The sequence below is a fragment of the Electrophorus electricus genome, chromosome 25 (genome assembly GCF_041902795.1).
Source record: "Electrophorus electricus isolate QZ-2024a chromosome 25, ASM4190279v1, whole genome shotgun sequence".
Lineage (NCBI taxonomy): Eukaryota > Metazoa > Chordata > Actinopteri > Gymnotiformes > Gymnotidae > Electrophorus > Electrophorus electricus.
The window spans coordinates 9,964,451-9,980,910 of record NC_137521.1 but is presented as its reverse complement, the minus strand read 5'-3'; the positions used below and the strand labels follow the sequence as shown (position 1 = coordinate 9,980,910).

Below are 16,460 nucleotides of genomic sequence, written 5' to 3'. Positions count from 1 at the left end.
GTGAGAAATACAAGGCTAAAGTCCTGAGCGAAAGATACAAAGCTAAAGTCCTGGGTGAAAAATACGAGCTATCCACTTCAAATTGATTTAGTCCGAATAGTCAGTGTATATCTTATATGTTCACGTAAAATTCACACAGAAAATAGACTTAAGACTAGCATTAATTAAAATCTCACTGTTAGGAATTCCAAAAAAGTCTAGTATAATTACTCAAACGAGCTGTGATTTAGTACAAGACGAGGCTTATCGGTCACATTAAGGGGAAATATCAAAGGAAAAAGTGTTTATTTAAACGTATACATCACTTCAGTACTGATAAACCATTCAAAAGTGTTAAACTAATTAGCACCGTCTATGAATTTTTGCCGCAACATACAGTAATAGCGAAATAGTTCAAGAGGCTCAAGTGCCACCAGGGGTCGCCAATAAGTTAATATAATAATAAATCATTATTATAATTATTATTGTTATAACATTTATGTTCACACTGATACAGAAGTCAGTGACCAGGAGTGTGTTTTTCTCTCTCTCTCTCTCTCTCTCTCTCTCTCTCTCTCTCTCTCTCTCTATATATATATATATATATATATATATATATATATACATATACATATATATGTATATATACATACACACACACATACACACATACAATCATTAACAAAACATTTGATAAAACATTGTATAGTTTTGGCAGCAGATGCAGAATATTGGTGTCCATCATGTAAATTGTAGTGTACAAAATGAATACAGAAAGCATAAAATATTGCTCTGAAATCCATTAATAAAAAAAAGAACCTAAGGCCTAAGTAAAAGTTGAAAAAATAGATAATAGATTTTAGGCACATTCACATAACAAAAGACAAAACTATACTACATCTAAAACATACTACACATAGAAATAAAGCACTTTAAATTCATGTTCTTGAACTTCAATCTCATGAGGCAGTGTGTTCTTTCTTCTGGTACTGGGCAACACTGTGCTGAGGCCTGATTTTGAAACTACTTTTTTCAATACTTCATGGACTGGACTGAAAATTACCTAGGTTTAATCTGTGTCCAAAGCAAAAAGGTATTCAGCAGTAACCTTTTAGCCATGGACCAAGTTTAAAAGTCCCAACAACCACTTCAATGGAATGTAGTAAAAGTCTTTAAAAAAACACAACATTCTTCTAGTTTCCTAGTACAATTATTACATTATGAACTGTGACTAAAAACGTTATCAAAACTGGTTGTCAATCTAATACTGTTGTTACACTGAGGTACTTTTGTGGAAGTTCTTCTTTTCTGTTTCTGCTGGGTGTGGGATCATAAGGCATAGGTTCTGCTGGGTGTGGGATCATAAGGCATAGGTTCTTGGCCCCTCCACTCTCTCATAGATGTTTCTCATTTCAGCTGCCAATTCCTCCTTCCTTGTAGATGTTTCACATTTCAGCTTCCTTTCTCTTTCCCCGGGGCTCTAAGAGAGATGACAATAAATACCCAGATGTTTATGCCACATGACCAAACAATAACAAGAATGTCTTTGGCTGATGAAGCTGTCTAAGTACTATACTTCTATATGATTAATTAGCTTTTTGGAATCAGCACCTACTTGTTTGCTTTCACACTTCTTCTCATTGTTTGAAACAATAAACTAAAAATATTTTCTTCCCAGCGATCACTTTACATGTGATTGTTCCATATGCCTATCCAATTTGCTGCTGAATTCCACCCCAGCCTATACTGCAGCATGTATAACTACATCTAATGGAAACTAACGGTTCTGAGATCAATCTTTTGATGTCACAAATACCTTATACATATATCATGCCAACCTGGAAATGTCACAACTCTAAGAAAAATACTGGCCCAGTCTAATCTTGTTCATGCACTTCTTAAAAGACCAAAAGATCAGGTTTGTAAATTCCTTATTCAAGAAAGTCTGTGGTGTGGTCATACTAAAACACAAGCTGTAATTTTCAGCATGTTTGCCAGCTAGAATCATCTTACCTTTAATCTGGTAGGTTCTTCCAATCATTCTTCAGACTATACTGATACGACACTAACTATTTCTGTATTTTTAAGGGGGCTATTAATGAAGACACAATCAGTTTTGAGGCTCAGATAAGAAACAGGAAGTGATCACTATTTGATGTTTATTATGAGCCTCAAAAAAAGGAGGCTACTAAGTAAAATCAAGCCAGCAAAAGCTGCTTTCCCCCCCACCCCCAATTTTTTTTTTTTTTTTTTTTTTTTTTTTTTTTAAACAGAGTATTTACAAAGCCATCATAGTGCCAGAGACATGGCACCTTAGAACTACTGAACACATGTAGTGTCAAACATCCCCAAGTAACCTCAGACTGAAGAACTGGCCTGTGTGGTTGGGTTTGAAATAAAAAACAGAAAATTGAACTGAATCTTCATGATATGTACTTTAAAACATGCAGTTCCACAATGTTAGTTAGAACACAAAGAAGACATGCGGATGTGTGCATACATTAGCCAAAGCTGACTGTGGAGGGGAAATGAGATCATATTTCTACTCCTTTCCTCAACCTTAGGGTTCATGACTAAAGATTAGTAGAGTCTCATGGCCATGTCCTGACGCCACAAAGCCTACATGTGCTTGACTTTAACCTTCATTTTAACCTTCCACTGACACCAGTGAAAGGTCTGTATGAAGGATAGGACTGGATAGGACAAACATGTACACAGGGCCGGACTCACTAGGACAAGTAGTTTTTGCTAAAAGAGCACAGGCCATGACACTACCAAGTCCATGACAGGCAGCTGGATGATGTAAACCACCCAGTTATTGGGTACCATGTATACTGACTACATGTAACACATATGGAAGTACATATTAAGTACATATACAGTATACAGGTTAGATGACAAAACACACCCAGTGGCTAGTGGGGTTGGTAACTCAGGACCTTGCTGTCAGAATATGGCTTTAGTGAATTCTCTCACCCCTGAAAATGCTATCTTTATTTCACACAAAACACACGCATGCACGCACACACGCACGCACACGCACACACACACACACACACACACACACACACGCACACACACCAACAAGTTGCCTGTGGTCACTGGCTCCTTAGTCTACTGGTACCCCAAACAGAGTAAACACACTTTGAAAAATCAAGACAGTCAAACAGATCTCCCAAAACCTACAAAATGTACCACATTACTGAGACCCTCCTCAAACAATGAATAGATCTGGGGCCATTAGATGCAGCTTTGACAGCTTCCCCCGAGAACCCAGAAACAATCATTTCAAAATAAAAACATCATTCTAAAATTAAAAAAAGAGCATGAAAACCACAGAACATCCTTCAGATATAAATATAAAACAGCCATATGCCAAGACCCCCACCTCCCCCCAAATACTTATTTATCCTTCACCTTTACGTCACCAAAATAACTGGCAAATACATTATGTGCACAAAAAATGAAAAAAGAAAACAAAACGTGTACATCTTCTTAGACATGTACCTCAAGTGTACATCTTAGACATGTTTACAACTCTGTAACCTTTTAGCTTAAAAAAATATCCTAATGTGAGAACAATTTTGGCATATTTGTATCAAATATTTGCACAAAATAATTTAATTGTACAATGTGAAACATGGAAAACATCCAGTCTTAATTTATGTGAGGAAGAAGAAAATAAAATAATTAGGATATTATTTTATATTACAATCGTAAAACTCTCTTGACATTGGTAGTTACTGTATAGTCACAATTGCATTGAGAAAGGCACAGCATTAACCATTTCTTAGCACTGGTGAAGCAAATCTAACCTGCCCCCATTCACACGCCCCCACCCCCACCCCCCCCCCACACACACACAGCTATCTGGTTGGAATAGGGGTAAGTAAGTTCATACTAAGGGTGCACCATTTATGCATAACAAAATAGGACTCTTGGAACAAATGAGAAATTCTATGTTGACATACTGTATAACCTGAAGAATTCATTTATGCTATATATTGTTGCATTGTTTCCTAGGGTAGTAGTTTTGCCAGGATTCAGTTTAAAGATTACACATGCTTAGGAGAAAAAAAAAAAAAGAAAAAAAAAGCTTATCATCGTCCTTAGAGTTAATAAAAAGAATTTCTGACTTCCATACAAGTGAGAAGTAGGAAACTTCTATATAGGACCTTCTATATATGTATATATGGGCATGCGAGAAGTATTTCAGACGGCACTCACACTCACACTCACTCTTCCCACTTTCCTCTCCTTCCAGCAAGTCACTTCCATTTCATTTATGGGTGAGTTTCAAATGAATTTCCCACAGTGTCAAACGAACACCATTGGGGCTCAACTGAGCCTGCTCTGGGGTTCTGTTCTATTGATTCAGATCACTTACTCAGATCCAGACCTGGAGGGCCAGAACACTGTGCAACCCATCACACCCTCCACTCAAACACACCCAAGTCGACTCCCAGACCCCAGCGTTAGCTGAATCAGGCGTGTTGGTGCAGAGTAAACACCACTTCCCTCAGGCAGTCCAAAGTACTGTCTTATTAAATGGCCCTGGGATGCAAACACTATGTGGGCGTGTGATAGTATCAGAATGACACGTTTCTCAGAATTGAGACCTGCCTGCAGATAACATTACTTCCTGATTGTTATATTAGCACTCAACACCCTACACTAAACAAAAGCAAGAAGAGGGTACTTCCTAAATAAAGTTAGAAGCAATCAGTAGGAATATGTCAACTAAATATGTAAACTAATTTATGACGCCTTCAGTCATAGTACTCCTAGTAAATGGCACACCCCGTCAAGCTGCAAGAGGTGCCAGCGAAGCCCGCCAAAACATGTGTCTCGTGGAGCCCCCTACAGCCCTCTGTTGGAGGTGCGACCAAGGTCCTAGTGTCAGTGCAGCAGCCTGGTCCAGGTCTGCTGGGGGCTGGAGCTGACTGGGACGCTGCGTATGAAACAAGCCACCCAAAACGCAGATTTAGCTCACAACACCCATATTCCTGTTAGGCAAGGTGCTCTGATGGAATGTCAGTAACTTGCGCATCTTTGGAATCCTAATAAACATGTTTGCCTTGTGCACGCAGGCGTGCAGCGAGCCTTTCCGTGTTAACAGGAGAAGGGTGTTTAAGGCGCAGGGGAGTAGATGCCCTACCAGACTGAGATCAGTCTAAGCGATCTCAGCGTACACAGAGTAACGACAGCGCTTCTGAAATGGCTACTTCTAGAGAATTGGTCACAAAAGCTGCAAGGCATTTAAAAGTCTGACAGGCAACATTACGAGATGCGAACAACCCACGTCCTGCAGATGCACGACTGCTGTTCCAAACACACCTGACGCAGTTCAGTAAGATTTTCAGGACTGCGTGAAACTGAGAGCCTGGTGTCCCACAAGCAGGGCTGGGAGTGAACTCAGGTAGAGCGGAGCTGGCCTCCTTTGATGGGGTCTGAGTCAGCTAGCAGAGCTCGGTAATCTGCCCCATCACCATGACTGTGCACCACAGATGGGCAGTTGAGTTTCAAAAGTAAAAGTCCTCCCCAGGTGTTCCTTCGAATTGCCCGGATGTGCCAGTTAGCTCGTGCCACCAGGCAGGAAGAAATGAGTGAAATCGGGTGAAGGCGACAGATCCTGGCAGGGCTTTTACTTTTCTGAACCAGAACTTCTCCACCTCCTCTAGGCACATGCAGCCAGCCACGGCTCACAGCCCCCCACATGCTTGCACACGCTTGCATAAGCTTCTCACACCAGCAAGAAGGAGAGAGCAGGTGCCCCAAAGTCGAGCCCAGAGCAGCGGGGAGAGTTAAGATGACACGTTGGAGAGGGGTTACTGGAAAAGAAAAAAAAAAAAAAAAAGGCTATGGGGGATGAAGACGTAGTGTGGGGAGTAAGAGGGGGTGCAGAGAGAGCATGTCACAGATAAGCTCATTTCACCAGCACTGACTTTGGAAGGAATGCTTCCATCCTCGAATCTCCGTGGCTGCAGGAAGAAGCGGCGGAGCCAAGGCTGGGGGGCAGGGCCACAGCCTTCGGCAGGCTGTACATGTACACGGCGGCGATAACGAGGCCGGCGCCGAGCGTAAACAGCAGGTCCACGTGGAAGCCGAACAGGTAGACGGACGTGACTGTGGACACGATGATGGAGAAGGAGGTGGCGAAGCCTTTGAGGATGTTGTCCGCGTACTTCACCACCACGGCCACCAGGAGGCCGCCGAACGCCTGGTTGAAGATCACGCCCCACACCATGGGCGTGTAGCCGAACAAGAAGCCCTTCTCGGCCACGGCGGCTCCATCGTTCCACCACATGCCCAGGAGGCCCAGCAGCGTGCCAAAGATGCCCAACTGCACGTTGCGGAGCCACACTGACGCCGAGCTGCCCTTCAGGATCTTCTCGAAGTAGACGCCGGCGAAGCCTGACGACAGGCACGACACCACCACAGCCAGCAGGCCCTTGACGTAGCTCTGGGTTGCGGGCGACACCGCTGCCTCCTTCTGCTTGCTGCCGTCCTGCTCCACCTGGACGATGGCCACACCGGTGAAGAGCAGCAGCAGGGAGAGCCACTGCACCCGAGACAGGCTCTTCCGCAGCATCAGCACGGAGAAGAGCGCCGTGGTCAAGATCTTCAGCTGGTACGTCACCTGCAGACGTGGGCGGGTACGGGGAGGAGAAGACAACGGGAGACAGATGATCAGAGAGAAAAAAACAAACATTCATATAGCAAAACTATACAGAGAGAGAAATCAAGAGAAAAGCAGAGACAGGGAAAAAGTGAGAAAGGGAGGAAAGAAAAGCCCGTCACATGTGCAGCTGTACCTCTGCAGGTCGTGTACACAACTTTGTGAACACAGTATCATATGTAACACTAATTGTCTACAAAACCCGTCATAAATTCAAATTAATCTAAACTTGGATCTTATTGAGTATTGATTTACTAACAATGTTAATTATTTACAAGATGATTCAAAACCAGATGGCCTACCCTGCACCACCCATGTATCCACGTACCTTGTATGTCCATACTGCCAGTGTACACCAGGCGAAGCAAGAGACACAAGGACGGAGAACGACAGACATACAACACCAGCAAGGTAGAGCTTACCTGGAAAGTGGCTGCTGGTAAATTGGAGATGGCTACATACTGCAGGTTGTTCTGTAAGGTGTAGATAAGTGACGGAACCGATAACTTCAGCGTATCCCGATACTGGACCACTATAGAGTCGTACAGCAAGGTCACAAAGGCCCTGATATTTCCTGCATTTGCAGACAGAAGAAGACATCATTTAGCACCAAATTCACAGTTTAATCCATGATTTCATTCTATCGGTTTAAAGAGCTTTGACAGATTCCCCAGGCACTTTGCACCAGGACCAAATGAGGCGGCAGAGAATTAGCCCAAGGCCTCGGAGACACACCTCTCCTCTGAGCCAGGAGGATGATGAGGCAGGTGAGGACCTTCAGGATCTCGGCCATGACCACGGCGGACGTGGTGAAGAAGTGGTCTCCCGGCAGCGTGCGTACGTAGCGGATGCTGAGGATGAGTGAGGCATTCTGGATCACTAGGACAGCCAAGCTGATGTACTTCAGCCTCCGGTTAGCTGCAGGGGAAGGTGAGAGCCAATCAGGACCGGGACAGTTCCACATCAGAGACAACGCAGGAACATGCCACGGGAAGACCCTGCCTATCTGGGGTTACTGTGCCTGCTTCCCGTGACAATACACTGCATCCTAGCGGCCATGCATTACTAGCCTATGGGCCAGTTTGTTTTGTGAAGTTAATGAAATATCTTACACTGTGGCAGGTCGTGTGTAGTGTTGTGTTGCATGTTTGTGAACAAAAAATAGCTGATAGAAAGTGTCTGCCAAACCAGTTCTGAGAGCACATAGGCCTGCCTTCATTATGTTCACCATGTCTAGTGTTCTCAACCGTCAAGTATACGTCTCTATTGTTCGTTAGTATGGGAGTGCACAGAATTCAAGTATTGGAACCATGGCCGTGGACATCTGATTCCATACAAAGAGCAGTGGTTTGAGCATGGACATCAGTGGACCAGCCTCCACCTGGTCACCTGAGGCTAAAGTTCTGCGTCACACAGACATGAGGCCTGGGCTGCTAACAAAGAGGCACTATGATATAACTGTAAGACAAGAACAAACAACAACCTTATTAATCCTTTAATAACACCTAATGACACTTTTAAACAGTCATTACATCATTTAGACAAATGGCCCTTACTGAACACTATAGTAGAAAGGTTTCTCTCTCAAGAAATACTAAACTGTTCAATAACAACATAACAGGGACTAAGTGTACAGAGGTTTGCTGTGTCTGCTGCTGAACCTGGCTTGCCTGCAGTTAAGTAAGGAGGTTTGCATTCCTCACCTTGGCAACGCACCATGCTACAGCTACAAACGCTCCATTCATGAATTCTGATGTCAGTTAAGCATCCAACCCGCCCAGCCCTTTCATAGTCGGCCATGTTCCCTGTGTCAACAGGCCTGTATGTGGCAAGGCAGCTTATACCAGTTCATTCATATTACATAATCATACAGGATGACTAGGCTGACAGGTTCTTCAAACAAGTCAAACAAAAGAACTTTCTAGTAACCATGCAAAGGGAATTTGGGTACATTCAAAGGCCTGACAGCAGAACAAAGGATGGAAAAACATGTATGTCTGGAACTCTAGAAAATGGACCTTGTTAATGTCAAAAATGGAATGGGTAAAAATGTACTATCATTTTGAAGAGCTTTGGCAGATTGAGTATTATCCCAGTGTTGAAATATTGTGCTGCAGCAATGTTTACAAAGCACTAATACAAACATCCTATACAGTATATTCCGGATCTGTCCCAGTGTGGGCTTTACAAAAACTCTAACAGTAGGCTCTTACTTCAACCATAAACTTTTTAAAAAGAAGGTAACTGAATGAGGTTATTGCCTTTTAAAAAAGATTTTTTTCAGTTTGACGATCGTTAGGTTTAACATCACAGAATAACAGTAAAACCAGTAACCATTTCTTTTGTAGTGCCATGTTTCTTCTGCATTACAAGAGTTCTTTCCTCAAGTATTTAGACTTTTGCCTGAATTCTTTGAATGTCATGTCACAACACACAGAAATGGAATGTGGGTTAAAAGCACTATGATCTCAAGGAGGTAATGACAAGAGACTATATCAATGTGCCTTTACAGCACACATTTCACAAATGCCTCATGTTTGTGTTGCCCATTCACATTGAACCGAACGCACAAGCCATCTAATCTAGCTTGTCATCCTTCTTAAAGGTGTCCAACAGTCCATTCACGCCACGTACAGTCCGCGTCAGAGGTGCTCACCCGGTGCCCTACGTGGCCACGATCCCAATTTCTTGCTTAACAAAACTCACGAAAACCAACGTATTTACACAAACTGCTCGTAACAAGGCATCCGTCCTTCTATCTTTTTGACAGCCATTTAAGATTATCCAAGAAGATCGTACTAGTAGACAGAAGAATATGCATTTTATCACCATGTTACACAGGTCCTCGCAGAGAATGAAGCGGCTACAATCAGGTAAACCAATTTGATTCAACCAAGGACGAGAGCTACACTGCACGGATGAAGCAAGCGGTCAGACCACTGGCAGTCGTTTTCGCAGCAGGGCTCGTACCTTCACCTTCTCCTTGTCCTTGTCTGCAGGAGGGGGTCTTGTCTTCAGCGCCCGCTGAGCCGGGACCTTCGCTTCCCGCTGCCATGTCCACATCCACGTCCAACGGCTCCGGCACGGCTCTTAGCCCAGCTAGCTAGCTACCCAAGCCCCTACGGTTCAGCACTCGCGTCTGACTAGCTAAACCAGCCAGCTAAAGCCAAGTCTCAGACTAGCGTCAGTGTTCCTGGCTGACTGTGAGGTAAATTTAAAAAAAAAAAAAAAAAAAAAAAAAAAAACCAAAACAAAACACCGACTAAATCGTTTCTGAGGTCGCCATTTCGTAGCGATCAGGAGGCGAAAATCCTGAGAGAAGACCGTGCGTTCCGCCGCGAGCGCCGACGTTTTCGCCAACAACCATCGTTTCCTCGTTACGTCCTATCCGAGGACCTCGCGCGCTCCTTCGGTCACGTACGAGAAGCTGGTTACCACATGTCGCCGCGGACTGCCACCTGCTGGCCCGGGGGAATTTCTCGGGTGTTAAGCTTGAACATGTGACGTTCACGTTAGGTGGAGACGGTCTATAATAACGAGTTCAGCTCAAGTTGTTTTTAGTGAGAAATGAAGTTTGACGTCAATTGTATGATGAGCAAGGCATGGCTTGTAATCCAATATAATATCTTTTACAAATGTATCGACCTTCATTTAATCTCAAGCGTTCCATAATTATAATATAATATAAATAAAATAATAGCTATCTAGTGTCAGACCATACAGCCTTTGTGTTAGACAAACAATGGTTATAGAATAGCTTCGCGGTCGGGAGCATGCTTTTCGTTTATTTGCCACTATGTGGCACAGTAGTCAAATAAAGTCAAGTCAAGCCACATACACATACACATATAGAGCACCTTAAAAGCCAAGTTATTAGCTATGATACAATAAACACAGACCACTATGATATAAACTTTATGCTTAAACCTTGTGTTAAACGTAAATACCACCAACCACCTTATTAGAAAGGCCTTGTTCGTGTACAGTTAAGAGTGTGCTATTCATACTCACTGCAGTTTGTGGTCATCCACCAGTTCAGTATTCAGTTTTTGACTACAGGACTTATATTGGGTGGTGACTCAATCTTACCCTAGAAGCGACATGGTGTAATATGTAAATTCCCAGCAACCCTAATGTGTCTGGTGGATATGAACTAGCTCAAACACTCACAGCCAGTACCATGTAAGTGTTTATGGACCACTTATGAAGGGGGACGAGGACATCCCTGAATAGTGATATGCAAACAGTAAATGTACCTATAACCAAATAAAGTGTCCAATGATTGTAGGTATGACAGTTGTTTCTGTTAAAGTAGCTGTTGAGTTTATATTCCATTGATGTAAATCTTGCTATAAAACATAACATGAAAACTCTATAATCACTATTATAGAACAGAACACTACCATTTATCGAAGCTTATGATTGTAGAACCTATCACCAAGGAGTGATGTTGGAAAATATTTTTTATACACACACACACTCTCTCTCTCTCTCTCTCTCTCTCTCTCTCTCTCTCTCTCTCTCTCTCTCTCTCTCACCCTAGTCACTTCATGAGAAACACCATGTAGGTGTGCAATTAGAGTCTATATTTTTATTTGTTGCCTTGCATAGTTTATTAGGCATCCTGTAGGTTTTAAGCAGTGGTCAGCTTCTGGCCGCAAGACTGTTGCTGGCTGGGTATTTTAGGTGCCTGACCCTTGTCAAACCTCCTCTGTACTGACATGTGTAAAATCCCCAGCAACAGTGCTGCACCTCATACAGCGCAACACGTAGGGCCACTACCACAGTAGTGTTAATGCCGTGCTAAAACAGCCTACTCGATACAACACCCCGGAACTGACCAGTGAGGGATGGGGTAGAGAATGACCGATGAGCATTAGATGCAACGGTCTACAATCCGCAACTGTGCACAAACAAATAATCTGGCCAGTGAGTGTATGTACAAGGAAGGTGTTTATTAAGGTGGCTGTTGTGTGTATATTTCACTGTGTGATACTGGTTTTCCATCACCACTGATAGTCATATGACTACCACAAGCCGACGTGACACCTAATAACTGTGGCTATTGACGAACTCCCATTGCATTTTCGGATGCATCAAGACAAAATAAATTTTAGATGTAAAATTTGTTATTTAATTTTAAATAAGGTCATGTGACTGGTGCCACATTACAAAATACAATACACAAGTATTTACAGCAAAATTGTTGTGCAAACCCAAGCAAATTAGCAAGGATTTCAAAATTTGATAAAACAGGTCGGAAAAAAACAAAATAAAAAACACCTGTCAAAACATAATAGTCCCAAACTAAATATCCATTGTTGCACTAGCAAAAGGTCCACATTTAACAATTACAAAACATAAAAGAACAAGAATCAGGCTTCTAATTTCTTACAAAAAACGAATCCTATGTTTTTATGCCAGTGCAGGTTAAGAATCCAAAGGGATGGACCATTTTGGAACATCAGCCTCAGACATGACTCATAGAGACTGAAGGGGAAACCAAAAACCCACATTTGATCCTCTGGGTTGAGCAAGGGCACCATTCAGCATACACACTACACACACGAACGCGCATAAATGAACGCGCACACAATGTAAACAGTCCCATCCACAAATTTGCTTGCTTACATTCTTGAAGTTATTTCTAAGACTTTAGCACACTTTGATAGAGCACAGAGGCAGAAATCAAAAGGCACCTTGTTAATATCTCCCATAGGGCCATTTAGTGAACTGTGTCATTTAAACCAAGCAAGATTCATGGGAATGTCTTTTCTCCATTTACAACCTTCCAATGATCACTCTCGCAGGTGCAAAACAGATTCACATTGCTGGGAATTTCCATCATGTTAGAATTCCCAGCAGGAGACAACTCGATATTGGATCCAAAGACTGCATTCACCTCTTAGAACGAGGGAAGAATAAACTTATACAAAGGACCTGTAAAACCAGGCACTGACAAGGTCTCATTAAGTGACGTTTTAGTCAATGACACAACACCCCTAAGTCTGTTAGAGCTTACAACAGCAGAACACAGCTGCTTGGATAACTTCGGAAATTTCATCAGTCCTTGATGATAAATAGGTCTTATGTATCCGTGCCAATAAATAACCAGTAATAAATAGGATATGAAAAGAACTCCAACTCCAGTTCCGTGTGCAGTTGTTTAGATTGTAGACAGGGACCCCACATGAAGAGTTGAAGATCAGGCGTAGGCCACATGGCAGGGAGACAACACTACACCAAAAAAAAAAAAAAAAAAGTAAAGTGAAAATGGGAATGATAAATAAGGAGGTGATGGGAACCAGTTTGACAGAAGTCCAGTGTGTGAACAGGGTAAGAGCCGTTTCTAAAGTCGCCTTCAGTCTGGAACAATTTAAAGGCTCGGAGCAATATTACTCTCCTCTTGCAAATCCCCAAAGTCCTCCAAACTCTCCACCATCCAGGGATGCTCCAATATCTGCTCCAAGGTAGGGCGATCTTCTGCTCGGTAGGCTAGGCACCAGTGAATCAGAGACTGGCATTCTGCAAGACGACAGGACAATAGCACCAGTCAGTAAGCAGTTTGAAAACAAAAAACCCCTACTGAATGGTGGTTGTTGTTGCTCCATTAGAAAAAAGGAGGCCAAGGGGACACTCACCTTTGGATATGCGCCTAGTGAAGCTGGGAGTGGCCTGGATGATGTCCCTGTCCCTCTCAAACGGAATGTCCCCGCAGACCATGTCAAACAGCAGGACCCCCAGAGACCAGACTGTGAGAGGGAGGGCCTCATATCGCTGATGCAGGATCCACTCTGGCGGACTGTAAACTCTGGTCCCTATAAGCGAAGAGGGAGCGTTGGGCTTTTGGTAACACGTCAGGGCAATTACGTAAATGTCTGAAACTGTTGTGTGTTGTCTGAAAATACTGTGAGCTTGATGGTAAAGATATGTTTAGGCAAGTTCAGGAAACTGGGCCCCCTTACCTTCAAAATCAGTGTAGGCAGAGTCTTTAATCAGAGCTCCAGATCCAAAGTCGATGATTTTGATGTCACCAGTCCGTGTGTCCACAAGGATGTTCTCATCTTTGATGTCCCGATGCACAATCCCTCTTGAATGACAAAACTTAAGGGCTTCGACTACCTGTTTCAAAAACCTGCCAAAAGAACACAAACCAGTCATTTAAAAATGAAAAACTCTGACTGCGGTTTCATATGGTAGAATGGTGAAAATAAAACAAGTTATATCCGGTGGCTTTGGGGTGTGTGTGCGGGGAGGGGGGTTGGTCGTACCGCTGAGCGATGGGCTCTTCCACAGAACCGCGCTCAGTGATGAAGTCGAAGAGGTCTTGACATGGCTGTGGTCTCTCGAACACGATGAGGAACCCCTGACTTGGCACCTCAAACCAATCCAGCATCCGGATGATGCCACGGTGATAGGGGCCCACCGCTGCCCCGCCTCCCAGCTGAAGCAGGAGGGCGATCTCCATGGGAACTAGGCTTGATTCGTCAGGCTACGAGAGACAGAGGAAGCGGTGATGAGCTTTTGGTCTGTATGCTGCTTATTGCGAGACTGCTCAAAACATGATTCCTTTTTTAAAATCTGTTACCAAGGTGAAAGACCTAATAGAGGATTTCATAGCAAAACATGTACTGTGACTGGAGTTTGCTTTACAACACTGGATATTGATGTGGTATAAATTTAACAGAAGGCCAAATACTAAACATGTATTGACCTTCAGCCTATGGGACATCACTTGGCCTTTAAAAAAAATGTCAAAAATAAAACGCCACAAGAGGGGAAATACTTTTGACATCCTCGTGGGACGTTTTGAAAACTCCATCAACGTCACTATCCACTACGTCACTAGCTGTGGAATGGGAACATGTGCTACCAGTAGAGGTCGCTGACTGATATCAATTGACTACAAATTACACAGTCACTTTAATTAACAGTCCATTACCACCAATTATTGAATTCAAACGTTTTCTGCTAAAATAAGGAAAGAACAAGCGGTTTGACTCACCAGTCTTGCCCACTGTTGTACTCTGTCACTGGATATTTGTTTGATTGCAACCTGAAATATATTGAAAATAATTTAAAAGAAGCTCTAAAATACATAGAAACATCTTTATTGTGTAATCTTGGAGTTTTATTGATTGTATACCTGTAACCCATCTGAGATGCGCTGTCCAGAGAACACGGAACCAAATCCTCCGCTTCCGATGAGCGCTCCAACTTTGTATTGTTTGTCAAATGGCTCCTTCGCTGTAAGTGCAGAAACACTGGCGTTAAAAACACTAAGCGACAGTTTACTTAATCGTGACCATACATAGTTAGCAAATTAGGTGGTGCAGCTGAACTGCCGCTAATAATAATAATAATAATAATAATAATAATAATAATAATAATAATAATAATGTGACCGTTTACCAACATGTTCTTTCAAACTTCTCTGTGCCATCGGTTTGGCAATTAGCTAATTCAGATAGCTAAAGTCACATTAGGTTACGTCCTAATATTTGGCGATAGTCTCCCCAGAAAATAATCTCTAAACAGTTCTTACCAATCTTTCCCCTCGCATCGCCCGTTTGGTCCCGGCGCAAGTCAACAGTACGTTTGTCCAACATTTTCACAAATCAATTTCGGAATATCCACAACAACCCTCGAACAAGTTAGGCGGCAAAGCAACAGCTCTGCTAATGCCCTCAGCACAGAATATCCATGTTTCCACGACTTGGGTAATGATAAACGACGTGAAGATCCACGGTTGCGCCTCTACGCCCTGACAGTCATGTACACCAATTTTGTTGACGTTTTTTAAGTTTACCTTTCTGAACACGCCCACACCGCATCTGTCCAACCACATTTGACTTGCTGCGAGTGTTTTGAAATCTAACCCAATCATGCCCGAGAGTCTTTTGAATATATGTATATTAATGAAACTGTGGGTAAAGATTCTCAGAATTGGAATGCTTCGACATCGTTCCAGCTAAGCCGCTCGCTTTAACAGAAATATCTTTTACCCGCGTAAAGAATTCTTGCGTTCCCCAACTGTGCTGAGTAATAAAACTACATGACTTGTTGACTATATTAAGGCCGCGTAGGGCTATATTTTGTTATCAGCACTTTTATGGTTCAGACATAAAACGAACTTGTTTCTTCACTGTAAGCACATTTTACAATAAGATATTAATCAAAATGAGCGTGAATCACACAGTTTATAATCTGGCATGGGAGGGCAGAAGGAACAGTGATAACGGTGTGGGTCTGCTTATTCAAAAATTTTCCCGCTTGACTTCACTGTTGAGCGATTCGATTACAAAGGAACAAAATCACACTCAACAGCAGGCGGGGTGGATTAGCCTTGCTATTATGCATTATGCAAACAGAACGGTACTTTTAAACTAAAATTTTCTATCCTAAATTTGGTCAACACTTGGAGGATTTTTAAAGAGCAGAAAGTCCCTAGCTTCAATTTTGCGAATCAAGGTCCTTTATTCTTTTATGTGCATAGGCAATAAGTGCTAATTTCGAATGCCAGAGGCCATGTACACGATCTTATTGGAATACGCTCTTGCAGCGCAGTGCACTCAGAGACACGGACGCTACCTGATGCCCTGCCTGTGTGTCGATGTGCCGCGTGAATGCAGCACGAGGAAGCCTGGTGGAAAACTGCACCAGTTCCCGTGGGACGTAATTCATTTGTCATGCTCCAAACGTTCTAGTTCGGCATGGCCAAGTTGGTTAACAACTAAGGAAAAGCTTGTAGATGGCGTATATAATGAAACCACATATAGCATTCTGACCACAGGGTCACTTC

At 42.9% G+C, this 16,460-nt stretch overlaps 2 protein-coding genes across 4 annotated transcripts; both read right to left on the bottom strand.

Moving 5' to 3' along the window:
• Positions 1 to 255: 255 nt before the first annotated feature.
• Positions 256 to 10,116, bottom strand: slc35a2 (solute carrier family 35 member 2). Of its 3 annotated transcripts, XR_014119865.1 has the most exons (6): positions 9,629 to 10,116; positions 7,394 to 7,576; positions 7,081 to 7,232; positions 5,925 to 6,619; positions 1,993 to 5,810; positions 256 to 1,459 (listed from the first exon to the last, which is right to left on the bottom strand). XR_014119865.1 is itself a non-coding variant. In XM_027023564.3 (5 exons), the coding sequence occupies exons 1-5, from the start codon at positions 9,711 to 9,713 to the stop codon at positions 5,723 to 5,725; spliced, it is 1,203 nt and encodes a 400-aa protein (XP_026879365.2). In that variant the 5' UTR covers positions 9,714 to 10,116; the 3' UTR covers positions 256 to 5,722. The 3 variants fall into 3 exon arrangements, 2 of the variants coding, with proteins under 2 accessions (XP_026879365.2, XP_026879367.2); XM_027023564.3 differs by having other exon boundaries at positions 256 to 5,810; XM_027023566.3 differs by lacking the exon at positions 1,993 to 5,810 and having other exon boundaries at positions 9,629 to 10,101.
• Positions 10,117 to 11,769: 1,653 nt separating this feature from the next.
• pim2 (Pim-2 proto-oncogene, serine/threonine kinase) lies at positions 11,770 to 15,441 on the bottom strand. Its single transcript, XM_027023567.3, has 7 exons — positions 15,204 to 15,441; positions 14,805 to 14,905; positions 14,664 to 14,714; positions 13,930 to 14,150; positions 13,624 to 13,793; positions 13,300 to 13,476; positions 11,770 to 13,183 (listed from the first exon to the last, which is right to left on the bottom strand). Exons 1-7 carry the CDS (start codon positions 15,265 to 15,267, stop codon positions 13,035 to 13,037), a joined length of 933 nt encoding a protein of 310 aa, XP_026879368.1. The 5' UTR covers positions 15,268 to 15,441; the 3' UTR covers positions 11,770 to 13,034.
• Positions 15,442 to 16,460: the final 1,019 nt, after the last annotated feature.

Coding starts and splice junctions, on each gene's coding strand:
- slc35a2 (XM_027023564.3), bottom strand. CDS start 9,713: ATGGCAGCGGGAAGCGAAGGTCCCGGCTCAGCGGGCGCTGAAGACAAG. Junction 7,577..9,628: donor AGGACAAGGAGAAGGTGAAG/GTACGAGCCCTG, acceptor CTTCCCCTGCAG/CTAACCGGAGGCTGAAGTAC. Junction 6,620..7,080: donor TACCAGCAGCCACTTTCCAG/GTAAGCTCTACC, acceptor CCACGTCTGCAG/GTGACGTACCAGCTGAAGAT.
- pim2 (XM_027023567.3), bottom strand. CDS start 15,267: ATGTTGGACAAACGTACTGTTGACTTGCGCCGGGACCAAACGGGCGAT. Junction 13,794..13,929: donor GAAGAGCCCATCGCTCAGCG/GTACGACCAACC, acceptor TTCTTTTGGCAG/GTTTTTGAAACAGGTAGTCG. Junction 13,477..13,623: donor TGCCTACACTGATTTTGAAG/GTAAGGGGGCCC, acceptor CTTCGCTTATAG/GGACCAGAGTTTACAGTCCG.